The 26,883-nt window shown below is 43.2% G+C and overlaps 1 protein-coding gene across 2 annotated transcripts in view; it reads left to right on the top strand.

The window, feature by feature from the left end:
- The window catches only part of BIN2 (bridging integrator 2), a 37,754-nt gene extending 16,719 nt beyond the window's left edge, over positions 1–21,035 (top strand). Inside the window, exons 3-12 of one of the 2 annotated variants that reach the window (XM_010857845.1) lie at positions 5,165–5,219; positions 5,488–5,582; positions 6,140–6,235; positions 8,902–9,009; positions 9,322–9,407; positions 10,714–10,789; positions 11,771–11,853; positions 15,385–16,078; positions 19,504–19,578; positions 20,555–21,035. In XM_010857845.1, coding sequence (XP_010856147.1) covers positions 5,165–5,219; positions 5,488–5,582; positions 6,140–6,235; positions 8,902–9,009; positions 9,322–9,407; positions 10,714–10,789; positions 11,771–11,853; positions 15,385–16,078; positions 19,504–19,578; positions 20,555–20,584 — 1,398 coding nt within the window. In that variant the 3' untranslated portion in view covers positions 20,585–21,035. The remainder of the gene's footprint in view (positions 1–5,164; positions 5,220–5,487; positions 5,583–6,139; positions 6,236–8,901; positions 9,010–9,321; positions 9,408–10,713; positions 10,790–11,770; positions 11,854–15,384; positions 16,079–19,503; positions 19,579–20,554) is intronic. The other variant, XM_010857844.1, reaches the window with a different exon arrangement.
- The last annotated feature ends 5,848 nt before the right edge of the window (positions 21,036–26,883 follow it).

The raw sequence follows: 26,883 nt of genomic DNA, 5'->3' as shown, positions 1-26,883 counted from the left end.
AGAGATGGACTATGAAGAAAGCTGAGCACCGAAGAATTGATGCTTTTGAACTATGGTGTTGGAGAAGACTCTTGAGAATCCCTTGGACTGCAAGGAGATCCAACCAGTCCATTCTGAAGGAGATCAGCCCTGGGATTTCTTTGGAAGGAATGATGCGGAAGCTGAAACTCCAGTACTTTGGCCACCTCATGCGAAGAGTTGACTCACTGGAAAAGACTCTGATGCTGGGAGGGATTGGGGGCAGGAGGAGAAGGGGACGACAGAGGATGAGATGGTTGGATGGCATCACCGACTCGATGGACGTGAGTCTGAGTGAACTCCGGGAGTTGGTAATGGACAGGGAGGCCTGGAGTGCTGTGATTCATGGGGTCGCAAAGAGTCGGACACGACTGAGCGACTGAACTGAACCAAACTGAACTGAATCTAGTCTAACTCCATCAACGGGAAATAGGATCTGATTGAGAGGGAAGTAGTTTAATCAAGGTAACGTAACTAAGAACTGCAGAGCTAGGATTCAAACTTAAAACCTTTGCTTTTTTCCCCCATACCTCACGTGGAGGCCTCCCTGGGCCTCTTCTCAACTCCAGCTGCTGTTCTGCTTCCAACTCCAAGTTTGGAAGCATACTTTGAAAGGTTTCTGGCTCTTGGCCCATATGGCCCTCAGTTCTTTCTCTGCCTTTTAGGGTGGACCTGGAATGGCAGGTGTGTGGATAGAAAAGGTAGGAGATGAAGGAAGAGCCATCAAGAAGAATAAGAGGATCAGAAGGGACAACCCCCTCAGTATTCCCTGTGTGAGCCCACCAACTAACTGTCACTTGAGCGAGGAAATACATTTGAGAGATGAAATGGAGTTAGGTTAGAAATAAGGGAAAACATTTCTCCTGAGAGAATGATGTACCTACAGTAACTGGTGTTTGAATATGCTTGGAAAGTTTAATTAACAACCATTTCATAGGTACTTGCTACATACAAACAATACAGCACCCCTGTTCTCAAGGCTTTCACAGTTTAGGGAGAAAAACAGTGAATATACAGTTGGGTCTGAAGCTGGACTTGGGTGTCTAAAATGAACAGGAAGAAGAAGGACAAGATTAAGGCAGTTGGGCTTCCCTGATAGCTCAGCTGGTAAAGAATCTGCCTGCAATGCGGGAGACCTGGGTTCAGTCCCTAGGTTGGGAAGATCCCCTGCAGAAGGGAAAGGCTACCTACTCCAGTATTCTGGCCTGGAGAATTCCATGGAGTGTATATAGTCCATGGGGTTGCAAAGAGTCGGACACAACTAAGCGACTTTCACTTTCACGGAAATTGAAAGTGAGTGACGTTTTCCAGAAGTTGGACCAGCTGGTCATGTGCCCTACCTTTCACGTGCAACCAGTTTATAGGTGAACTTAATAAATAAATATTACTCCCAAACTACCCAGCCAGATTTCAAGGCTTTGACACTTGCCAAGGTGCTTAATCAAATTTTCATAAGTAATTTTTCTTTGAGGATTCTGCTTACTTCCCCCTTTCCCTTTCCTCAAAATGTATTATATAGAAAGAATTATTTTCCTCAAGCAGCATTTTCATCTCTTATTTCTGGTAGTGACAGCTGCTTCCAATTCATTGCCTTTAAAATCACATCTAGGGACTTCCCTGGTGGTCCAAAAATTAAGAATCCCCCTGCCAATGCAGGGGATACAGGTTTGATTCCTGATCCAGGAAGATCCCACATGTTGCCGGGCAACTAAGCCCGTGCACCACAACTACTGAGCCCACATGCCTAGAGCCCATGCCACAAGAAGAGAAGCCACTGCATTGAGAAGCCTGAGCAACACAAGCAGAGAGGAGTCCCTGCTCATCACAACTAGAGGAAGCCCACACACAGCAGCGAAGACCCAGCCAAAAACAAATACATAAATTTAAAGCTTCATCTTCCCCTCCTGGACCTCTGTTAGATCAAGAACTGTCAACACTTGCTCAGGATTGGTGATGCTCTTATTTTGCTGAGTGTTTGTGTTTCTCTGAGTCCGTTTTTCTCTAGCAAGTTGGGAACCCCAGGATGGACTTCTCCATCCTCAGAACCCCAGTCTGTTAGGACACAGCTCTGTCTACCTGAGTGCTTAGCACAAGCTTCCAGAGTGAGTGATTCATTAACTGAGGGCAGGGACTGTTTGTTTAAGGGATGGGAAGGGTGAACTCAGACTCTTTATGATGCCATCAAGAATTTTGCAAAGATTTAGAGGCTGGGAAAGATTGAAGGCAGGAGGAGAAGGGGACAACAGAGGATGAGATGGTTGGATGGCATCACCGACTCAATGGACATGAGTTTGAGTAAACTCCGGGATTTGGTGATGGACAGGGAGGCCTGGCATGCTGCAGTCCATGGGGTCGCAAAGAGTTGGACATGACTGAGCAATTGAACTGAACTGAGAGAGAAGTGATAAAATTATAATATTTAGAGCCAGAATTAACATTTAGAGCTAGGCTTAGTTGATATTTATAGATGAGGAAATTAAAGAGAAGTAGAATAACTTGCTAGTTGGTGGCAGAAACAAGTTTTTGACTTCCAGACAAGTGGGAGGCTAAGACTGTCAGAGCCCCATCTGTCTGGAGAGAAAAAAGATGCTGGGATTATTCAGCCTGCAGATATTATTTCAGGTCAAAGAAACAAAATGACGCTGGTCCTGTCCCACGTCTCTAGCGCCCACTACCACCACCGTACACACTCACTCTGTCTATCTGTCTCTCTCTTCATCTCCCCAAAGGAAAGAGCAGGAGCATACAGGAAGAACTTTGACCAAGACACTTGATCTAAAACACAGAAATGGAGTTGGGCTTTTGTGAGGTGCAGTGGAGGGTAAAAGCCTTCCCGTCTTAAGGACAATGGTATATATAGTACCCTTAGTTTTGAATAGTGTACATATAACCTGCATCATCATACATGGTAGCCTTGATTACTGATCTGGTTTTTCAGGCCATATAATATCTAATGGGATAAAAAATTAAGAATTTCATTTGTAGAAATTATGCAAGATAGTTTTAACAGTTTTTATTACTCACATTTGTATTGTGGAGACCAAATCTTCATGGTGAAGGAAAAAGTTGAGTCCCTGTTGTTTCCTTTCAAAAAAGAAATTAAAATCCTTGTGAACTTATATAATCCCCCAAACTCTTTCAAAGCATGGTTATCATATTTTCAAACTCTCAAAGTTATACCCACCTACCATATCCATGTTTAAAACATATTATGTACATCTTAGACTGTTTAAACTTTTTTTCTGTGAATGACAAAGCAAAGAGGAAGTGAGAAATCTTTCCTGGTGAATGCTGTTTCTGAACTTTGTTAACTGAATCTGTCTCTATCACGCTATTAAAAGCGCTTTCTCAAGGTCACCTGTGACCTCCAGTTACCAGGTTCAGTGATTTACTGATTCTTCATGCATTCTAACCTCTCTGTTGCATCTTACCCTTCTTCTGTCAGGATATTCCCTTGATCTTTGTTTGCTGTGCCACGCATGCGATCCCAGTTCTTCTCCCACCCGTCTGATGGCGCCTCAGATTCCCTTGAGACTATCTGTGTCTTTGTGTCCTTTGAGCCCTGGCATGCAGCCCCTTGAAAAAGACTTTTAGCCTGAGGTATGGTCAGGAGTTTGAACTGGCTTAGAGGTGAGCTCTGGAGGCAAGAAGATGGATGATAATCATCTAACTTCCTTTGTTTACTTGACCAAGTAGACCTAGTTTTTCTGCGGCTGAAATTAAGTAATAATGATTTTTCCCACAAACAGTTCCACAGTTTAAACTTTTAAATTATGAGATAGAATTTTGTGAGTTTTCAGCTTTTTTTCTCATAAATTTCTTATACTCTTGGTATACTCAACAGCCTACTTATAATGAACATAAGCGAATAAAACAAGCAAACATGTTCACAAGTATTTTTATGATGTATGGCAAAATGCCTCTTAGCTCAGATCATCTGAACGGAGGATCACTGCACGGGTCTGCAGGCCTGGCCCCGTTGGATACCCTTGACGTGGGCTGTCCGTCCAGTCCCACACTCCAAACGTTGGGAGTGTCAGTCTCCAAGAGGCTGATGGCCTGGGGTCAAAACTCCTCCTCACTCGACTCCTAGAAACTAGAATTCACACAGAGGAAGGAGTCCAGATGTAATGGGTCTTAGACAACACCATGAGGAACAATTGAGGAGGCCTATGAAAAAGAAGACCTTGTGAAATATGTCTTCAAAGCTGTGTGCAAGAGAGACTAGTCTGCTCTGAATACAGAAGGCCAGCCGAGGACCAGTGGGCAGAAGTTCTACGAGAGCTATTAAAAAATGAAGTGCAAACACAACCTTGTAAATCAACCTTACTCCAATAAAAATTAATTAAAAAAAAAAACTATACATTGGTCAGTGGTAAACAGTCTACCTGCCAGTGCAGAGATGTACGAGATGCGAGTTTGATCTCTGGGTAGGGAAGATCCCCTGGAGAAGGAAATGGCAACCCACTCCAATATTCTTGCCTGGGAAATCCCATGGACAGAAGAGCCTGCTGGGCTACAGTCCATGAGGTTGCAAAGAGTCGGACACAACTGAGTGACTGAGCGCACACGCACGTACATTGGTCAGAGTCTTCCTGGAGATGACACAATTTAGTCTCATGACAGTGAACCTAAATTTTCATAAGACTTACATATAATTACATCTGGTAAAGAGTGTTGTTGATTAAAACATAAATACCAAAAGAAAATAGGAAGTGCAGGGAAGGACAGCAATGGCCTGTGTCAGAGTACAAAGAAAGAAGGGAGCCTGGTGTCTGCAGAAAATGGTAGCAGTTTCTCTACCCAGAGAAGATGGAGTCAGCCAGAGGGTCACATAGATAGCGTCACACAGGACCCTTAAATTCCGAGGGTCTGTTGGGCGGGGGGTCTCGTTGACTGGGGAGAACAAACGGAGGAAAAAACACGTGCCAGCGCAGTGGGAGCAGTTTCGCAACTTAAGATTTGTCCCGAAGGAGACAACTTACCTCTTCTTGGTAAAGAGAGTAGAAGCTGATATATAACATTTGCAAACGTTTGAAGAAATTCCAGGACTGATTTCTGCTTTTAACCTACTTTTCAACCTTGACCCCTAGAGCATCTTTCCAGATGTATCTCTTTAGTCATCAGAGGCACTTCTCCCTTTCAGGCAGAAGGTCATAAGCTATACAAGGACCTGAAGAACTTCCTCAGTGCCGTCAAAGGTGAGTATCAGGGGGCACAGGGGGATCCAGATGGTGTTTATTCAGCTACTAAGAGGTCTCAGGCTTTTCATCACTTGCCTGTGCCTGACCCCTGGAACTTTGTGGACCAAGGAAGAGTAGCTTTTCCTATCCAACCCCACCCAGCTTCCCTCACTGATAGCCCAGACCTACGGAGTTTGCCCTTTTTGGATTAGCCCCATTGAGTCGCCTGTCACCTATATCATTATGTCAGACTACTTTATGATAGCACTGAGTTCTCTCCTTTCAGTGATGCATGAAAGTTCAAAGAGAGTGTCAGAAACCCTGCAGGAGATCTACAGCAGCAAGTGGGACGGTCATGAGGAGCTGAAGGCCATCGTGGCGGTAAGAGTATGCTTGGCTTTACAGTCTTCCACACCCTACCCTCATCTCAGCTTCATCCCAGCTTCTCTGTCCAAGCAAACAGGAGAACAAAGGAGCCAATTCACACTGTTCATTTGTATAGCCGTGGTCACAGGTGGTAGGAAGGAGCTGTAACTATGAAGGTAAAAGCAAGTTTTCCCTAATCTGTGGATTCCTCTGTTTTTTATCCTCTTCCTCTCTTGAAAACCTTAGAAAGTTTTACCTACACAAAACCCAGTTGGTTGGTTTTGAAAACTAACTTTATGCAGTCGTTTGCTCCCAAACTTCCCTATCCTTCAAACTTTAGAGTCCAAAACTGTTCTTAATCCCTAGAATGTATGTCCAGTCTCTTACAAGGCAGTTCCCTGAGAAAGAGCTGTTTCTTCATCTGACTTTTCTCCAGAGTTCAAAATGCTCTTCTAAAAATATTGGTGCTCTCAAAGGAAGTTTGTTGCAGGAAGAATTGGGATATTTCCCTGGAGTGAAGTTGCTGTTGAGACGCAGGGCCCTTACCACTGCCCTCTGCCTCTATCCTACAGAATAATGATCTCCTTTGGGAAGACTATGAAGAAAAACTAGCTGACCAGGTTTTGAGGACCATGGAAAACTATGTGGCCCAGTTCAGTGAGATTAAGGTAATCAGTTTACAGCATCAAGGATGGATTATGGGTGGCCCATGTAAGTTAGAAGACACAATCTCCAGGGAAGACCCCCTGGAGAAGAGAATGGCAATCCACTCCAGTATTCTTGCCTGGAGAATTTCGTGGACAGAGGAGCCTGGTAGGCTCCGGTCCAGGGAGTCACCAAGAGTCGGACATGACTTTCACTTTCACTTGGGTAAAAGTACAAGTAGAGTTAGAGCCCATGGTTAGGAATGAAGTTGGGTAGGTTAGGAAAAAGATTGAAAGTTGAGGGTTTACACAAGAGGTTAGCACGAAGGGTTAGAGACAGTGTAAAGGTTACATTTAGATTTCAGTGAACTAGATTTGGGCTGGTTTTGAATTAGATCCAGGTCAGAGCATCCCTTTTTGTTGTGAGAAACAGCTGGTGGGACTAAAGATGTTTATTGTAGAGAAGAGAAAAGTTAGAGGAGTCATAATAATTATCTTCAAATATTTGAAAGCCTGTTAGGTAAAAGAGGACTTCAGCCTGTTCTAAACTGTTCCAGAAAGTAGAATTAGAATTCATTAATTCATTCAACTCATATTTATTAAACATCTACTCTGTTGAACACTGTGCTGGTTTTAGATTAATATAGGAAGAAATTAAAGGAAGCCTCACTTAAATTTCTCATAGCTAAAGCTTTCCAAAAAAAATGAAAGCTACTGAGAGAGAGTGAGTTGTCTATTCTCTGTTCAAGCAGAAGTCTCACTACTTCGTATCTTGGATATTGTAGATAAGCTTTGTGAATTGAATAGGAAGTTGGGTCAGATCATTAACAAGATCCTTTCAAATTCTGTGGTTGAGAGAACAAGACAAAGCCATTACCATGGTTTGCCTCTCCCTGGTGTAATTTGTAGTTGGTATGAGATTGAGTAGATGTTCTCTCAGAGCTCATAATAGTTTGCCATTTTTATTATTATGCTTTAGGATTTTCAAACTACTTTATATTCAGTATTTGATCTTTAAAATAACACTGTGGGGCAGCTGGGCTTCCCTGGTGTCTAAGTTCAGTTCAGTTCAGTCGCTCAGTCATGTCTGACTCTGCAACTCCATGGACAGGCCTCCCTGTCCATCACCAACTCCTGGAGTTTACCCAAACTCATGTCCATTGAATTTGGTGATGCCATCCAACCATCTCATCCTCTGTTGTCCCCTTTTCCACCCGCCTTCAATCTTTTCCCAGCATCAGGGTCTTTTCAAATGAGTCAGTTCTTCACATCAGGTGGCCAAGATATTGGAGTTTCAGCTTCAGCATCAGTCCTTCCAATGAATATTCAGTACTGATATCCTTTAGGATTCTTAAAGAAATGGGAATTCCAGACCACCTGACCTGCCTCCTGAGAAATCTGTATGAGGTCAGGAAGTAACAGTTAGAACCAGACATGGAACAGCAGACTGGTTCCAAATCAGGAAAGGAGTACATCAAGGCTGTATATTGTCACCCTGCTTATTTAACTTATATGCAGAGTACATCATGAGAAACGCTGAGCTGGATGAAGTACAAGCTGGAATCAAGATTGCTGGGAGAAATATCAATAACCTCAGGTATGCATATGACATCACTCTTATGGCAGAAAGTGAAGAAGAACTAAAGAGCCTCTTGATGAAAGTGAAAGAGGAGAGTGAAAAAGTTGGCTTAAAGCTCAACGTTCAGAACTAAGATCATGGCATCCAGCCCCATCACTTCATGGCAAATAGATGGGGAAACAGTGGAAACAGTGCCAAACTTTATCTTTTTGGACTCCAAAATCACTGCAGATGGTGATTGCAGCCATGAAATTAAAAGACACTTGCTCCTGGGAAGAAACAGCATATTCAAAAGCAGAGACATTACTTTGCGAACCAAGGCCATCTAGTCAAAGCTATGGTTTTTCCAGTAGTCATGTATGGATGTGAGAGTTGGACTATAAAGAAAGCTGAGCACTAAATAATTGATGCTTTTGAATTGTGGTGTTGGAGGAGACTCTTGAGAATCCCTTGGACTGCAAGGAGATCCAACCAGTCCATCCTAAAGGAAATCAGTCCTTGGTGCCTCAGCGGTAAAGAATTCACCTGCCAGTGCAAGAGACATGAGTTTGATCCCTGGGTCGGGAGGATCCCCTGGAAGAGGAAACAGCAACCTACTCCAGAATTCTTGCCTGAGAAGTGCTATGGACAGAGGAGCCTGGCAGGCTACAGTCCATGGGGTCACAAAAGTCAGACACAACTGAGCAACTAAAGAACAACACAGGGCAGATGAGGCTACTGAGGCTCCAAAAGAGGCATGCCTTGCCCTGGGTGACAAGGCTAATAAATGGTAGTGTTGGGAGTAAAACCCCAAAACTCCTGACTTTCAATTGAGTAGGTTTCTCAAGGCCATTTCTTCTGGGTGCTGAGCCTGTTTCTAATAGGGTCGTAGGATATGTTGCAGTTGAGTGCAGGCTTCCAGGTGCTCTGGGGGATTGCCCTCTACTCTCTCCCCCTGAGAATTCTCCATTCTTTCCAGATAATGAGGGAGATCCCTGAGCACAAAACCCTGTTAGAAAGTACAATAAACTTGGATAATAGGACAGGAATGCTGCCTCTCTGATGCTCTGTTACCAACATCCTGGACACTTAAGAGTGAGTATCAAGGTCGTCTCTCTTGACTCTGGGTTAGGAAAGAATCGCCAAGCGGGGCCGGAAGCTCGTGGACTACGACAGTGCCCGACATCACCTGGAGGCGGTACAGAATGCCAAGAAGAAAGATGAGGCCAAGACAGCCAAGGTAAAAAACAAATAAACCCTGGTAAAACCTTCCTGCCCTCCGTTTCCCCACAGTGGTGGCAGGTGGTTGAGCCAAGTTCGGTTTAGGAAATGATAAATTCAGCCTCCACTGTCTTGAAGGAAATCCTGTTTCCTCTGACACCAATGCTCTCAGGATAGTCAGACTCAAGGCTGGGGAGGACACAGGTCTGGGGAAGGAGAGGCATGTTTCCTAATAAGCCTAGTCCCTGAAAAAATGCAGAAGAGAGAGGAAGCAATCTCTAGGTTTGGGTTCAGGAAAAAGGGGAATTGGTCTGTCTCTCTTACTACCTAGGCAGAGGAAGAGTTCAACAAAGCCCAGCTTGTGTTTGAAGATCTGAACCAGGAACTACTAGAGGAGCTGCCTGTCCTTTATAACAGGTAATGACTGAGTTTCAGAAGAGGGCTGGATCCCAGGCCCTGGGCAGCCCAAACATGTTGCCTCCTGAAAAGAGCCCTGGTCCAAGAATGGAATGTAGCCTCAGCCCTGCTCCTAACTTGCTGGGGGTTATTAGGCTCACCACCTTATCTCTGGACCTTAATTTCTTCATCTGCAATTCAGAGATTCTTTGCCCTACCAGCTTTTCTGGGTTTAAAGACAAGATGTCTCTTAGGTAGGAGAGATCTTGGCAAGTAAAGTGCTGTCATCATGCCTGCTAGGAGAATCTGGTTTTATGCTTGAGTGTGTATTGTTTTAAACAAGCTTGGTTCATGAACATCTAGATTCATATACAAGATATACCATGGGATGAGTGTTTCCATTTTGCTTCACAGTAGGTAAAAATGTTTTAGATATAAATTTCCCACATTGGAAGAGGAATCTGATCAGAAGTTCTATTTGTATCCTATTTTCTTTTTATTGTACAAGATATACTTTAATGCAGTTGTAGTCAGAGTATTTTATATTGTCACTTTATATTAGTCTATGAATGAGGGATCCTTTATAATGACTACATGTATTCTAAAATGTTAATTATGTGATTCCTAATTTAAACAGAATTGAAATTTAATAGTTGCTTTAAATGTAAACTTCCACAGTTCATTTACAGTAGAATTTCATTAATGTACATACAGCTGCATAGACATCCAAGTACCACATACTGAGAAAGAATACTTACTATAATTATAGCTGTATGGCCTTATACATCACTTCTAAAATTCTTCAAAGCACCTTCACATCTACTTCAGTTTCTGAAGAGCCTGAATCAGATAACTTCATTCACACGTGCTAAGTCACTTTAGTCATGTCCAACTCTTGGCAACCCTATGGATTGTAACCCTCCAGGCTCCTCTGTCCATGGGATTCTCCAGGCAAGGATACTGGAGTGGATTGTCATGCCCTTCCCAGGGGCTCTTCCCAACCCAGGGATTGAACCCATGTCTCCTGTGGCTCCTGCGTTGCAGGCAGATTCTTTACCTCTGAGCCACCGGGAAACTTCATTCATAGAGATCTGTTATACTTTGGTGTCATGTCTCCCCTGCCTTCCCACTCCTGAGAGTCTAGTGTACTCCTGTCCTGACTCTGATGAATCCAGATCCCAACATCCTGAGTCTAGGCCATGGAGTGCTTTTCTGTGTGGAGCCCGGCAATGGCTGGCTTTGGCTTATGCATCTACCTTACACTTCCAACAGAGACTTCCTTTACCAGCACTTACCTGTACGTGTTTGTTCTTTTGTTTCCTGATAGTCGTATTGGCTGTTATGTGACCATCTTCCAAAACATTTCCAACCTGAGGGATGTCTTCTACAGGGAAATGAGCAAGGTGAGAAACATCTGGCCAATTTAGACACCTGAAAGTGTTAGTCGCTCAGTCATGTCCAACTCTTTGCAACTCCATGGGCTGTACCCTGCCAGGCTCTTCTGTCCATGGAATTCTCCAGGCAAGAATACTGGAGTGGGTTGCCATTCTCTTCTCCCAAGGATCTTCCCAACCCAGAGACTAAACTCGGGTCTCCTGCATTGCAGCCAGATTCTTTACCATCTGAGCCACCAGAGAAGCCCGTTTAGACACCTAGGAGGGTTTTTCTAACAAATATGAAGGTCGCTTTAATTTACATAACCTCATTAAATATCCATATTGGCACCACAGATGTTTACTTTTTTCTCATGGTGAAATAACAGCACTTGATGGACTGTGCTGCTCCATTAACAACTGAATGGTCTCCAAATGAGTTTCAGGTGCACCAAGGAGATTAGGACTATAGAAGGGACAGCTGAAGTGGGGAACTAAGTTGTGCAATCTTTGTCTTCTGTTGCTGGGGAGTGGAGGCAGTGTTTAAACATAGCTCAGTTTCTCAGGTCATTGGTCTTGGAAAGGACCGGTCCTACTTAGTGATGGGCAGCCATGGAACATGACCTCATGGGGTATTTTCTAGTCCTGCAATTCCAAGACACCTTGCTGTTACAGTATTAATTATATTCACATCCATATCCACATATGTTCCTCTCCACAGTTTCTTGGCTAAATTATGGTTTGTCTAGTTGATATTACAATGACTTTGTGTTCCCTGGGTCACCTGAGAGAAGCTAGAGCCTCAAATCAACATCAGATATCAAGAACCTAGCCTTGAGAGAACTGCCAGTCTGATGGAAACGACAAAAATTAAGACACAACTGAGACACTAATGCAAAAGAGATGAAGAATTTTATCATTTAGGGTAGGAAGGTTTTATTCTGGGGAGAGAAGGAATTTGTTGGTCCCAGATTCCCACGTGGCTAATATCTTTTCTCTTGCTTGCTCCAGCTGAACCACAATCTCTACGAGGTGATGAGCAAACTGGAGAAGCAACATTCCGACAAAGTCTTTGTGGTGAAGGGACTCTCAAGGTGAGCTGCTTCTGAGACTCATTTCTGTTTGGTTTATCCTGTGTGAACACATTCAGCACTCTCATCTCTGACCCCAAATCCTGACCTTTCCTTTGTGTCCAAGTACATAATATTGTTTTTTGTTTGTGCTACACCCCTAAATAAATTATTTTTCTTTTATGAAATACTTCAATGATAACTAAAGATATAAAAAATAGTAGAACAAACAGCCATATACCCATCACCAAATTTAAGAAATCACTTAATGAATTCCCTGGTGGCTCAGTGAATCCGCCTGCCAATGAAGGGGACACAGGTTCGATCCCTGGTCCGGGAAGATCCCACATGCTGCAGAGCAAGTAAGCCCACGTGCCACAACTACTGAAGCCCACAAACCACAACGGAGGGTAGACCCCACTTCTGCACAACTAGAGAAAGCCTGTGTGCAGCAGCAAAGACTGAGTGCAACCAGAACTAAATAGATCAATAAGTAAAAACTTTTTAAAGGAAAAAAAGAATATATAATTAAATCTCCCAGTGTCCTTTCCCCACTCACTTTCTCTTCCTGTCCCCCACCAAGGGTAACTACTGTCTTAAATTTTAGTATTTATTATCCACATGTTTTTTTACTTTAATCATACACATATATGAATACACAAAAATACTATTTTGCATGTTTTAAAATTTTATTTAAATATAATTATACTGTATATATTCTTTTGTTCTCTTAGTATTGTTTTTGAGATTTACTTATCCTTGTTGCTACATGTTGTTAGCTCTGATCTTTCCTTTTCATAACTGTTATAGATATTACTATATGGCTGGTTCACAATCTATTTATCTGAACTGCTCGTGGACATTGACATTGCCTTCCAGTTTTATGCTATTACAAATGATGGTGCGATGAATGTGTTTTACATTTCTCCTTGTATGAGTATTATTAAGAGTTTCTTTAGGATGTACTGGGAGTGGAATTGCTGACTCATAGAATCTGTACATTTGGGTGCCTTCAGCCTTACAAGACATTACCATTGCCAAATTGCTCTCTAAAGCCATTGTCCCAGTTTACAGCCCACCAGCAGTGCATGGAAGCCCCCATTGCTCCATATTCTAGCTACATGTGACATTGTCAGACTTCTTAATTTTTCCAAGGAAATGGGTATGAAATTGAATTTTTTGCAGTTTTAATTACATCTCCACAATGGCTGGTTAGCTTGAATATCTGTTCATGTTATTGACCTTTTAAGGTTCCTGTTCTGTGACTTTCATGTTTATCCTTTATTCACATTTTTCATGTAGATTGTTTACTTTTTTTAAAAAATTGATTTCTAAAAAAAAAAAAAATTGATTTCTATGAGGTGGGTTTTTTTTTATATTCTGGGTATTAGTCCTTTAGTGATATGCATTACAAATACCCTTTCTTAACCTGTCATGACTTGCCTTCCTGTGTGTGTCAATGTGGCATGTCTGTTATCTTCATAATGTGATCACTTTCTTATTCTAAAGCCTTTTAAGTTTTAGTAATTTCTTTCTATGCACAAAGTTTTATGCTGAGAGTTAGGGATCCAGAGACATAGGTGACTTGTCTTTTCCCTGAAGTGACTTACAAAAGTTGGAAGGACACAAAATATGCCTAAGAAAACAAGGAACAATATAAAATTGCACATACTAAGCACCTAAGAGACCAGTTAGGAATTCCAAGAGTTAAGTGATTGCAGTATGCAGATAGATTCAGGGAAGACTTCAAGGAGGTGCTGAAACTGAGTTTAAGATTTGAAGAAAGAATGGGGCTCAGTATGTTGTTTGTATTTGATATTTGTAGTACTCATTTAGCAGTCAGTTACAGACTATTAAAAGAAATCACTAACAGGCCAATATAGACTTCCCTTTTCCAAAAACTCTATTTCTTCTCTTCCCAGCACTGAAAACCAGAGTTCTCTCTAAGTGTCCATTCATCTGAAATTAACCATCACTTACACCAAGCTGTCCTAGAACCTTGCAGAGAAATCTGATCTTTTCTTGCTATATCCTGGGCCTTCTAAACCTGCTGACCCATAAGAAGCTAGTGCTAGAAAGAACCTTATGTCACTTAGCTTATCTTACATCAGAAACTCCCACAGCGCTGGAACTAAATTATTACCTTTCTCTTCCTATCACTCTTCCTATCACTCTCTCCCATCCTTGAACCCAGGATACAGCACATAGTTGCTATACGTCAAGCAAATATTTGTGGGTTGATTAATCAGGTAGTGGCTGGTACCCAGGAGGCACTTAAGGAGGTGAGTAGGAGTTAAGCTGATGTTGCCTGCAGAAGCACTCAGCACAGTATCCAGAATACTCAATAAATGTTGTAGTCAGTTTTCATTGTTCATGGTAGTTTTGTTCTAGAAATCACCACAAGCACTGAATTAGTGAATACTGACCCACTGCTCCTAGGGGAAACATGGGGTTAGGTTCCTAGGAGCCCCTGGTCCCAACATTTTCATCAAGCGATCCATACAGAACCTTTCTTGTATATTTGTTTAAAGACATTTAATATATATTGTTGATTCATTCATATTGGGAGAAGGCAATGGCACCCCACTCCAGTACTCTTGCCTGGAAGATCCCATGGATGGAGGAGCCTGGTAGGCTGCAGTCCATGGGGTCACTAGGAGTCAGACACGACTGAGCGACTTCACTTGAACTTTTCAGTTTCATGCATTGGAGAAGGAAATGGCAACCCACTCCAGTGTTCTTGCCTGGAGAATCCTGGGGACCGGGGAGCCTGGTGGGCTGCCGTCTATGGGGTCGCACAGAGTCGGACACGACTGAAGCGACTTAGCAGCAGCAGCAGCATTCATATTGAACCCACAGCCACCAGCACTATAACTCATGCCTGAATGAAGCTTATCTAACGTATGTATTTTCTCTGGAAGGCACACGACAGACTTTCTGCTCTCAAACAGCACTTTGGCACTGCACTTGGAGGCCATTTTAAGCAGCAAAATCACCAAAGAAAAGCACAACAATGTGTAAAAACTTGGCAAACAGGACATATTTACAGTAAGAGAGCTAAAACAGGAAGGCAGAGGCTTGCCTTGTTAGAGCTCAGCTGGGAGAGTACCGGTCAGGCAATAGTTCTTCATAGCTGGCATGTGTCCAAGAGTGCTTCTGAAAGTATCACAAGTGTTGATCTTGAGGTTTAAATACGTTTCAGAGGGTAGATGAATTCGCAAATACGGAATCCATGAGGATCAACTGTATTTCACTCATGAACTGTTTTTCCCCAAGGAAAATACTTTGTTAATATATTGCTGAGTTTTTTTCCAGTCACTTTTTCTTTATATATTTTTAGATAATCAAGATTGTGATATGGATAAAAATTCTATAGCCTTTTTCAACTTTACTTTATAATTTAAGCACTATTGCCAATTGTACAAACTTTCTGATGTCATTTAAAATTGCTTTTTCTGTTTTATTATTATATGAATGTATCATTATATATTTGGGGTATTGGGGTTACTTCCAGGTTTTCACTCTTCTGAATCTAAATGCCCTTCCTTTTTTTAGCAGCAACAGACGCTCTTTAGTCATCTCTCCCCCAGTTCGAACATCTATAGTCTCCAGCCCTATAACCTCACCTACCAGTCCTTCTGCACTTTCCTTGAAGAGTGAGAAGGACTCCAGCTCAGCAAGTGAAGAAGAGCTGGCATCTGATTCAGCCCAGGGAGAAGACAACTCCGAGATTAAAGAAGAGCCCTTAAAAGACAAGGAAACAGAGGAGGAGGCCGAGACAAGCTCCTCTGAGGAAGAAGAGCCTCTGCCAGCCTGCAATGGCCCCATCCAATCCCAGCCCTCACCCCTCACTGAAGATAGAGAGTCCCAGGAGGAAGTTTTCCCTTGCTCCCCAGCTCCATCACCAGCCAGAGCTCTGACCCCTTCAGAGCAGGCTTCATCTTCCTCAGTAGTAGTCCTCCGAACTCGTACCTCAAGCGAAGGATCTGAAGAGCTAAAGAAGAAAGTCTCTGTGCAGAGGGCTTCAGCACCACCTAGCAGGCCTCCGCCACCCAGAGCCACTCCCAGTCCCAGGGGCTCCTTAGGGAACACGCCCTCCAGCCCTCCAGCCTCACCCACCAGCCCTCGGGCCTCCTCAGAGGCCTCTCCTGACCCACAGCCACCAGAGAAGCCAGTAAGAGAAAAGGAAAACACCGACAATCTGAACCCAGAAGAACTTTGTACTTCCCCTACTTTGATGAACTCTCAGGTGAGAATAGATCTGGCTGAGTCTTTATTCCCTTTTATAATCTCCATGTGGATCATTTTTGCTATGCTCAGGTTGCCCCACAGTAGATAGGATTTTACGTCATTATATTACAGTTTCAAGAATAGTCTTGGACACCTTTTTTGGTTCTGGGATTTCTTTCACATCATCATAGCAACTAATTTAGTGATCTGTACTGCTAGGCTAGGGTAGATTTCCCTGGTGGTTCAGATGGTAATGCGTCTGCCTGCAGTACAGGAGACCTGGGTTCAATCCCTGGGTTGGGAAGATCCTCTGGAGAAGGAAGTGGCAGCCCACTCCAGTATTCTTGCCTGGAAAATTCCATGGACTAAGGAGCCTGGTAGGCTACAGTCCATGGGGTCGCAAAGAGTCCGACACGACTGAGTGACTTCACTTTCACTTTTACTGCTAGGGTAATTGACTTTTGCTAAGGGCTTATCTCTAATATTAGTATAACCAGATTGTTACTAATTCTTACTTTCTTTCTTTTGCTCCAAGTTCTGGGAGTTCCCAATATAAAGTACCTACAACTGCCATCCTGATCGTTACCTTTTTTAATGTGGGGTAGGGAGGAAGGTCTCATTTCACTTTGTCATACTTGTAACTATGGTAAATAGACCCCAAGCAAAATGGCATCAGCAAATTTCCAAGGCATTGTCTTTGATGAGAGAGGCCTAGAAGGAACTCACAGAGGACAGTAAAGCAAAAGGATGGTCTTTTGAAAAGTGAAAATTGTGATGAGAAAAGGATTGTGTTAAAATAGAGACACAGACCCTCTGTGAAAAATCTGGAAATCAAGTCATATTCTATTCAAATTACATGGAAAGTCTATCATATAGAAGAGAGATTTGACTTGTTCTTCAAGACTCCTGAGGACAGAAAAAGGCCCTATGTGTTGAAGTAGTTTTTTTTTTTTTTTAAGGTACAGTTTGAATCAATGTAGAGGAACTTTCAGCAATTAGCTCTGTTAAAAAATGGCATGGGAAAAATCTTTTTTTAATACAGGGAAAGGGGGCATCAGGGGCATCCAAAAACCAAAGGATGAGCCACCTTGAAAAATAGTTCCCCTTCCTTGACTGTGTGCTCACCTACCTGTCAGGTGAGCTGTGCAGAGTGTTACGGTGCAGCATCTGACTGGATGGCATCCAGAGTCATTCATTCAGTCCACAGTCATTCACTAAACCCCTTCTATGTGCCAAACACTTTTCTAGGAAGTAGGGTTATTAGAGTGAAGCCAAACACAAAATTCTCTGCCTTCCTGCATCTTACCTGTTAGTGGAGGGGAAAGAGACAAGAAACAGAATAAGTAAGTAAAATTATAGTTTAGTGCTAATAAGAGTTACAGAGAAAAACTAAGTAGGGGAAGGCACCAGGAGGGGGTGCTGAATTGCAGTTTTAAACAGTGGTCAGAAAAGGTGACACTTGGGCAGTGAAGGAGGCCAGGGCATGAACCATATGGATATCTGGGAGTGTGCAATGTCTGGTACACCTCAGATCACAGCACCCTACTACTGAGTATGCCTACCTGAAGGTTGACCCAGCTATCTTGGGAGCTCCCTGCTGTCTGAGAGGAGCTGGCATGGACAAAGGGCACAAGGCTGTGATGCCTGGCAAGACAAGGAAGATAGAAAACATGAGGACAATAAGCTTATCTCAGCTGACTCCCCTGTGGTACTAAAATCTGAGTCATCAAGGGTGTTATATCCTTGCCTGGGAAGGACATTCACGTGACTCACGTGAGATATTGAGATATTGAAAATCCTAATACATAGGACATAAAACTTGCTGCTGGTTTCCGGTCTGAGGTTGCCATTCTGTGTGAGAGAGATATGCGGGACATGTGGATAGTGAATAAGCACAAGGTCAATGTGGGGTTTTGTGTAGTGAAGAGTAGAGTCGCTTTTCTGCACTGAAAAAGCAACTCAACCTATGGAAAATCCAAAATTAAATTTGACTTTGTAATGTATGATTTTAGTATAGAGGCAGCAATAGAATGAGCTGTTTGGCTCAGGTGAATAAGTTTGCATTCTTGGAGTAATTTTACTGAAGGGGAAATTCTGGGGGCCATGATGCTGTTTGACTATTTTGAGGAACACGCTAGGTAGGAAAAGAGGTACAGGACACAGCCTCCTTACATTTGAGATTTATATAGTCTTTCCTTACTCCCAGCCTCTCCTGTGGGATTGCTTTAGTCAGTGGCTAAGGAGACATATTTTTCCTGTGGAATTAAGCAATAGAGCATCTTAGATCCTGGCCTGTCAGTACCATCAGTCCTCTGAAGCTTGTGTCCCTATAAAATTTGTTCACCTCCCTCATAGATACATCATAAATCATATGTTCTCTCAAGCAGAACTGTGGACCTATCACATATAAAAGTGGGTAAATAAAAAGATAACTGAGAAAATGTGTTCTTGCCCAGCATTTGAATCACCTGAGAGAACACGAAGATTTTGATAACTTCCTTGGAGGTAGCACTTACTTACTTGGAGGTAGTATTGTTGTTGTTTAGTCACTAAGTTATGTCTGATTCTTTGCAACCCCATGAACTGCAGCCCGCCAGGCTCCTCTGTCCATGGGATTCTCCAAGCACAAATACTGGAGTGGGTTGCCATTTCCTTCTCCAAGGGATCTTCCCAACCCAGGGATTGAACATGTGTCACCTGCCTTGAAGGCAGATTCTTTACCAATGAGCCACCATGGAAGCCCAGAGTTAATATTACCTTTGAGGTAATTCATGGCCTAGAATCAGCAGAGGGACTAAGAATAAAGAAATTTTCCTGAAAGGAAAAATCACAGAATTTCACACGACTATCATACTGTTAGGTTTTACTTAAAAAGGATGACTTTTATAGTGTGTAAATTAAATTTCAATTTTTAAAAATTCTTTTTAAACCTTTTAGAGTGCCAAGGTCTTCCCCTGTCTTAGCAGTTCCACACCTCAGGCTCCCATCTCAGAACCTAGACCTTTTCCCAAAGAAGACATCATGTCACTTGGCTCTCCTAACTGCCAGGGGTTAGGATCATCTAAGTGTGTGCATTCTTGAGGAGAATTAGTCTAGAAGTGGTAGCTAGTGGTTTTAAGACCTATATTTGTACCCTTACAGACTGTCACATAAATACATCTATATAGACGCATGTCATACAAGTCATGGAAACCGTTCTGGGATTCACAGGCCTGGTTGCCTGTCCCAGCAAGTCGTTTCAGCCTCTGAATCTTGTTTTCCTAATCCGAGAGGGGATGACATAAAGCCTTCCCTGATGCTTTCAGGCGGCGGTGAAACAACTTTATGTGTTTGCCCTTAGTATTACCTGTGACCCTTATAAAGTGTAAGGCACAAAAGACCCTTCTAAGCCGACAGGCTGGGACGTTGAGCCACACCTCACCAGTAGAACTCTTCTTTTTGTAGAACCAAAGTCTTCAGCTTCATGGCTCTGCAGTTCCAGAAGAGAGCAATGTCATAGCACCTGAGCCCGAAGAAGAGGTAAGGAGGCCAGATGCTCAGAGAACACGGGAGTGGTGAGACTGGGATTGGGGATGGACTGAGGCTTGGCTGCAGGCTGGAATCCTCACTGTGGGCTGCGAGGGGAACCCAGCAGTGAACAGATTCCTTAGGGCAAAGTCAAGCAGGTAGGAGCCTGAAGAATCAAGAGTAAATGAGGCTTCCTTTGTGCCCATTTCCCAACTGGCCTTGGATCTCCTGATCCCTTCTCATAGCCGTCTCCTAAGAATGCATTTACTTATGCCTAAACTTACTTCAAAAAGGAGTTAAGAGACACAAAAGGCATACAAAAGGTAAGTACACACACACACAAAATGTAGCAAAGTAACGCAGAATTCTGTACATTAGTGATAATGACATAAAATGGAGCCATGAATTAGGCAAGTACAAAAATGCATTCTGTAAAATAGACTTACTAATGATAGACCACAAAATTGGTTCCAGACTTTCTAACATCCAAGAAGAAGAGGGAAAACCTGATCAGTTCACCCACTTTATTATGCCCATTCCTTAAGAGAACAACTCTTGCTACTAAGATGAAAAGAAATCTCTTCTGGGACTTCCCTGGTGGTCCAGTGGTTAAAAATTTGCTTTCCATTGCTGGGGACATGGGTTCAATCCCTGGTCAGGGAACTAAGATCCCACATGCTGAGGGTCAACTAAGCCTGAGCACCACAACCAAGACCCAACAAAGCTAGAAATAAGTAATTTTTTAAAAAGAAAGAACTCCCCTCTGCAAGTCCTCATAAAGAGATGGTGAATGAAATAGTGGACAGTCTGCAATAAGGCTTTACAGTCATCCCAGTAGCCAGTTTCACAGCCTCCCCCTGCCCCCACCCCCACAAAGGCCAGTGCGTTACACTAAGTATATTCAGGAGAGGAAGACTGATTTTTTACTTCCCTTGAGTGGTTGGTGGGAGGGCAGGTCCACATCTAATACAATCATGTTTACTTCTAGGTGTCTACCATTCAAAGTGCGCAACTCTGAAGAGGAACTGCCAGGACCTCCCCACACACCTCCCTGGAGAAACTCCTCAGCTAGAGGATGTAGGTCAGAGGGACTAACGATCCAGAATTCATTTCTGGTTTCTCAAACTGAATCCTGGCTGTCTCTAAAGACCTAGCATTAATGGAGGCTGAGGAGCAGACTTAGGGGAGGGAGGGAGGCAGGCTTGGGAGAAGAGACTGTTGGACTTGGAATATTTAATTCAGGTTTTAGCATTTTTAGAGTAGTAAGACCTTATATACTAATTAAGTGGGGCTAAAATTATAGTGAGACTATAAAAAGCAAAAGCATCTGTAGACATAGACATCTATCCTCATACAGACATATAACCACATATACTCAGAGACTCATGTACAGATCTTTGATTTACCACTTATTTTGCAGGACTTCAAAAGAACAGATTTTCAGATTGATAAATAAAGTATTATTCTGATATGTGTGGGTTTGTTTTTTTTTTTTTGACACAGGAAGTTGTTCCAGGCTAGCACACTGTTCTCCACTTAGGAAGGTTATTGACTGTACCCCAGGTTCAGAAAGCTTTAGTCACATCCCTGACCTCCAGCTCCCCCTGCCTCCTGGCTGTAACACTTTGCTGATGCCTGGGGTCACGGGCTCCTCTCCTCAGTCTAGATGCATTGTTGCCTACCTCCTCTGCCCTTTGGTTAATAAGCAAATATCCTTGGAAAGGGGTTTTCTTTTAGAGCTGTGTCTAGTGTCTGCAGATGGGTACTTGATGTAAGTAAGGCTCTGACCAGGATGGAAGAATAAACAGAACTCCAAGTGAAGGGGAAGGATTCATGGTATAGATACAAAGTGTAATGGAAATGGTATGGAATTTGGAATTAGAAGTCTTGGATTCAAGTCCTATCATTTGCTTCTGTGAAAACATTAAAAACTAACTTTGAGCAGCTTCCCAGATGGTCCATTGTTTGAGAATATGCCTGCCAGTGCTTGGGACATGGGTTTGATCCCTGGTCTGGGAAGATGCCACATGCCAAGGGGCAACTAAGCCCTCACGCCGCAACTGCTGAGCCCAAGCACCCTAGCCCATGCTCTGCAACAAGAGAAGCCACTGCGATGAGAAGCCTGCATACTACAACTAGAGAAAACCCAGCGCAGCCAAAAGTAAATAAACAATAAAAATTTTTAACAATTTCACTTTGAAGTCCTGCTACCCTGATAAATACGCATACATATACAAGCCCTCATCCATTTTTGCTTTTGTTTCTGGGGGTGATGGATGATGTCACTATTCGTTCAGTCATTCAGCAAGAATTTATTGAGTAGTCTGCCAAGCACTGCACTGAGTACTAGAGAAACAGTGATGGGGGGTGGTAAGAACTTTATAGAGACAGAATACTCAGCAGGGAGCAGAAAAGGCAGGATTTAGCAATGAGTGAGAGGAGACACGTGATGAAGACTGAAATTTTAAGGAATTATTTTAGGTTAGGCTTGGTGGTAACATTTCCTGAAATGGTGACTACAGGAGGAAGTGCATTATATATGAGTTTTCTAGTTTCAGGCAACAAACTGATACAATTCAGCACTAAAGGATATGATGGAAGGATATTACGCAGCTCACAGAACTGAAAGACAACCAGGCTGCAGAAAGAACCAGTCTACGGATGTCTCTAGCAGGAATGCATGGACTGCCCCTCCTGGCTGCTGTCATTGGAAGACTCAGCTTCAGCTGCCTCCTGCCACTGTGTTCCTTCCCTGGAGAAAGACTGACTGGCCCAGTTTGGGAGGAGGCGTGTTAGTGTCTACAGGAATGACAGGAAGACCGTGGTGGTGGTGGCAGAGGGTGGGAGTAGGAAGGAGGGTGGATTACAAAGAAGGGCAAAGAAGCTTTGGGGTGATTTGACTGGGATAGTGGTGATAATGTGTATCCATTTGTCAAAACTGATCAAATTGTACCCTTTGTGTGCAGTTTATTGGGTGTCCCATACAAACATTAATACAAAGAGCTTGAGAACTTGCAGGACTTTTCAGTAGACATGTCACTTAGGGAGCTGGAAATGCATATTCATACTTGGGAGTCATTTTTCTAAGATCTAATCCTGTTATTCTTCCATTTAAAAAACTTCAAAGGATCTCTAATGAAGTGGAGGTTGCATATCCCCCTATCAAAGTCCTCCTGCCTGTATTTTAATTCCTCTCCTAGAAGGCATCCCGCTCCCCTGGCACTCAGTCACTGCTGTGGGTGATACTCCAGGACTAATGGAAGGGGTAGGGGAATGCTAGGAATACAGGCTTCCTGGCTGTCCAAGGCCCTCCAGGACCTGCTCAGAATGCTCCTCCCAAGGCAAAACCCCAATTCAAGCCTTTTCTCTTCTGGGCTTTCCCTGACCTTCATCTCCTAGGAAACTGATCCTCTTTGGAAAGTGTGCCAGAGAGGACTCCTGGGTCCTTGGTCTATTGGTGGGGAGATAAGCACTCAAGGTAACTTCCACAAAAGAGGCACAAATGAAGTAGAAAACTTTACTGTGTGAGACTAACACTCTATTAGCATATGCTGCCCCCCGACCTGAGGCTCCAGGAAGATTGGGGGGAGGGCTAGTAAGCTGGGCATGAGTAATCATTTTGCTTATCTAAGGCAGATGGTCCCAGTTAGGAATCAAATTGTTTACCCTAATTTGAAAAATGGTGAAGTCATGACTGGTCCAATGTAGTGGGTTGACAGAACTTACTAGACTAGGACTTAGAAGACTGCCATCCTGGCAGCACCACAAGAAGGGGCTGAAAGCTGGGCAGAGATGAATATGTCTTACCCTCTACCCTGAGGCCCCTGGAGGTCTGTTGCCATAAGGATGGCTGCTCCAGCTTCTGAAGTCTGGCGTTTAATACTTGGAGAACACTGGTAGCTCACCGCCACCTGAGGCGTCATTCATCACCTATCTGTATGCATCTAGAATTCATTGCAAGACCATCACCCAATCCCTGACTTCCAACAATGTGAAGGAGACTATTGACAGACCAGGTAAAGTATCCAGAGAATACTAGAAACAAGACACATCCAGGATATATGGATACACCAGAGAGCAGAGGACACACTGATTACAGTATTGGTTATTTCATGCTGAAGTGGGTGCTGAGCATTGCATGCATGTTGTTCAGTCACTCAATTGTGTCCGACTTTTTGAGATCCCATACACTGCAGCACACCAGGCTTTCATGTCCTTCACCATCTCCTGGAGTCTTCTCAAATTCGTGTCCATTGAGTTGCTGATGCCGTCCAACCATCTCATCCTCTGTCGTCCCCTTCTCCTCCTGCTTTCAGTCTTTGTCAGCATCAGGGTCTCTTCCAATGACTCAGCTCTTCCCACCAGGTGGCCAAAGTATTGGAGCTTCAGCTTCAGCATCAGTCCTTCCAATGAATATTCAGGGTTGATTTCCTTTAGGACTGACTGGTTTGATCTCCTTGCTGTCCATGGGACTCTCAAGTCTTCTCCAACACCACAGTTTGAAGGCTTCAGTTCTCCAGTGTTCAGCCTTTTTTATTGTCCAGCTCTCATATCCATACATGATGACAACTGGAAAAACCATAGCTTTTAGCTAGATGGACATTTGTAGGCAAAGTAATGTCTCTGCTTTTTAATATGCTGTCTAAGCTTGTCATTGCTTTTCTTTCAAGGAGCAAGCATCTTTTAATTTCATGGTTGCAATCACCTTCCACAGTGATTTTAGAGTCCAAGAAAATAAAGTCTGTCACTGTTGCCATTGTTTCCCCATCTGTTTGCTGTGAAATGATGGAACCAGATGCCCTGATCTTAGTTTTCTGAACGTTGAGTTTTAAGCCAACTTTTTCACTCTCCTCTTTCACCTTCATCAAGAGGCTCTTTAATTCCTTAAATTCTTCTTTGCTTTCTCTGCCATAAGGGTGGTGTTATCTGCATATCTGAAGTTATTGATATTTCTCCCCTCAATCTTGATTCCAGCTTGTGCTTTATCCAGCCCTGCATTTTGCACGATGTACTCTCTATGTAATTAAATAAGCAGTATACAGCCTTGACATACTCCTCTCCCAATGTGGAACCAGTCCGTGCATGCATATGGACCCTGTTTTTCTGCATGTTTACACTTTCAAAATGAATGGCATGTGCCTACATGGATAAAATCATGTACTAGCAAACCTTTTAAGGTTACATTTTAAACAGAAAAAAAGATGCTTCTGAGAGACTATGAACCTTCACATTAAATTGTAAAAGTAACAGCAAATCAGTAGTCAGTTGGACTGGATGGCTTCTGAGAGTCTGCGGTTCTAACAATCTTGAAACATAGTGGAGGGACTTCCTTGGTGGTCCAGTGGTTAAGAAACCGCCTGCCACCATGGGTTCAATCCCTGGTCTAGGAAGATCCACGTGCTTTGAGGCAACTAAGTCCGTGTGCCACAACTACTGAGCCCGTGTGCCACAACTACTGAGCCCATGCCCCACAAGAGAAGCCCCGCAACGAGAAGCCCGCACAGCACAAGAAAGGGTAGTCCCCACTTGCCGCAATTAGAGAAAGGCTATGCTAAGCCATGAAGACACAGCACAGCCAAAAATAAATGAATAAAAAAATAAACATATTTTTTTAAGTATTAGGAAAAAACATTATGGAATATGCCATGGGGGAGACTGACCCAGATACAAAAAAAATCTCAACTCAACTTTCCCTGGAATTCATGGTCAATTTGTCAATAAATGCAAGCAATTGTCCACCTCTGCAAGTTAACCCTTAGGATTTGAGTTTCCTTTTCTCTTCTATTCTTTTATCTGAGAACTGGCCAGGCTTGCCTTTTTATTAAGTTACATACATCTTGCCTACGCGTTAACTTTCTTTGCCTTTCTTGGTTGGATTGGTAGTTTTCTCACACGTGGACCTTCTTCTTCCTCCCTGACAACTGCTATATCGTTGAATATATATTTAAGTGAATGAATTCAATCAACTTATTTTGTTTTTTCCTTTTTTTAACCAATCAAATAGTATCTTTAGGAATAAAAACAACTATCTTTGCTTACTTATTATTTTATTTATTCTTTGCTTTTTTCCCCCCAAACTTATTTAGTTTTAACTGAAGGAAAATTGCTTCACAGTATCTTGTTGGCCTCTGCCACACATCAACATGAATCAGCCATAGGTATACATGTGTCCCCGCCCTCTTTAACCTCCCCCCCCACCCTCTAGATGCAGTCTTTGCTTTTTTCCCCTTATTCTATGCCCCTATTCTCTGAGACTCTGTCTTTCAGTCCTTGTTTCCCAAATGAGCAAGTACAATTCATGCCTCTATCTAATTTATATAAATATTGATTCCCAAAGCTAGAGAACTTCCAGGAATAAGAAGCAAGCATAGAAGTCTGTAACACTTAGAGGGAAGTCGAGCAACGTAAGAGTTCTAACTAGTAAGTAAGAAGCCAAGATAACATGTACTGAGCACTCACTATTGTGCCAGGTAAGCTTCTAATGCTTTAAATGTATGAACTCGTTCCATCCCCACAGTAATTCTATGAGACAGGTACTGCTCCAGATAAGAGAAATGAAACAGAACTGTCCAAGATCAAACGGCAGGGCAGATTCCAGAGCCTGTGTTAACACTGACATTACAGCCTTACTCATCGAGCTCACTAATTGGGAACATTTCCTGCCACAAAGAAGTGAGTCAAGAGGTAACTAAAGTCTGGCATTAATTAGTCTCAAATGGAGGTGTTTCCCAGGTGCTAGAACCACACTGAAACGGCATGATTTTTCAGTCCCCCATTTCAGGGATGAGGGATCAGATTTTAGACATGTTAACTAATCTGCCCAAAGTCACACGGCTAAGAAGCAGCGGAGCTGGGACTGTTTGAGTCCCAAGTCCACGAGTCTCTTAACCTCTGTACCACATCTCTTCAGAAGAATTCGGGCATCTTTCCTCTCCCCACCGCACCCCCATGCTCCCCGGCCCGAGGTGTGCCCACTACGTCAGCTTAAGGTTCCAAGCTTCTGCACACAGACCTATTTACGTAAATGACATGCAAACTCAAGTGAAATGTAACTTTTCATTTGCTGAAAATTCAAATAATGTCGGTGGCGGGGAAAGCGGATGGATCGCACTAACCCGGGGCTCATCAGATCCCGTGCCCTCTGAAGCCTCGAGGCGGGGGAGGAAGCGGCTCCGGATGGAGAGTAAAGTGACAATCGGGGAAGGAAAAGCAGCCTTTCCTCCCGGGGGAGCAAGAGGCGGCCCGGCGGGCAGAGGGAACCTGCAGAGGGCGGTTTCTCTCCTCTTTTCCTGTCCCACCCAGTCGGCCGCCCCCACC

This window comes from Bison bison, unplaced genomic scaffold (genome assembly GCF_000754665.1).
Source record: "Bison bison bison isolate TAMUID 2011002044 unplaced genomic scaffold, Bison_UMD1.0 scf7180017864383, whole genome shotgun sequence".
Classification (NCBI taxonomy): Eukaryota; Metazoa; Chordata; class Mammalia; order Artiodactyla; family Bovidae; genus Bison; species Bison bison.
Note: the sequence above shows the minus strand (reverse complement) of the source record. Positions and strands in the feature narration are given on the sequence as shown.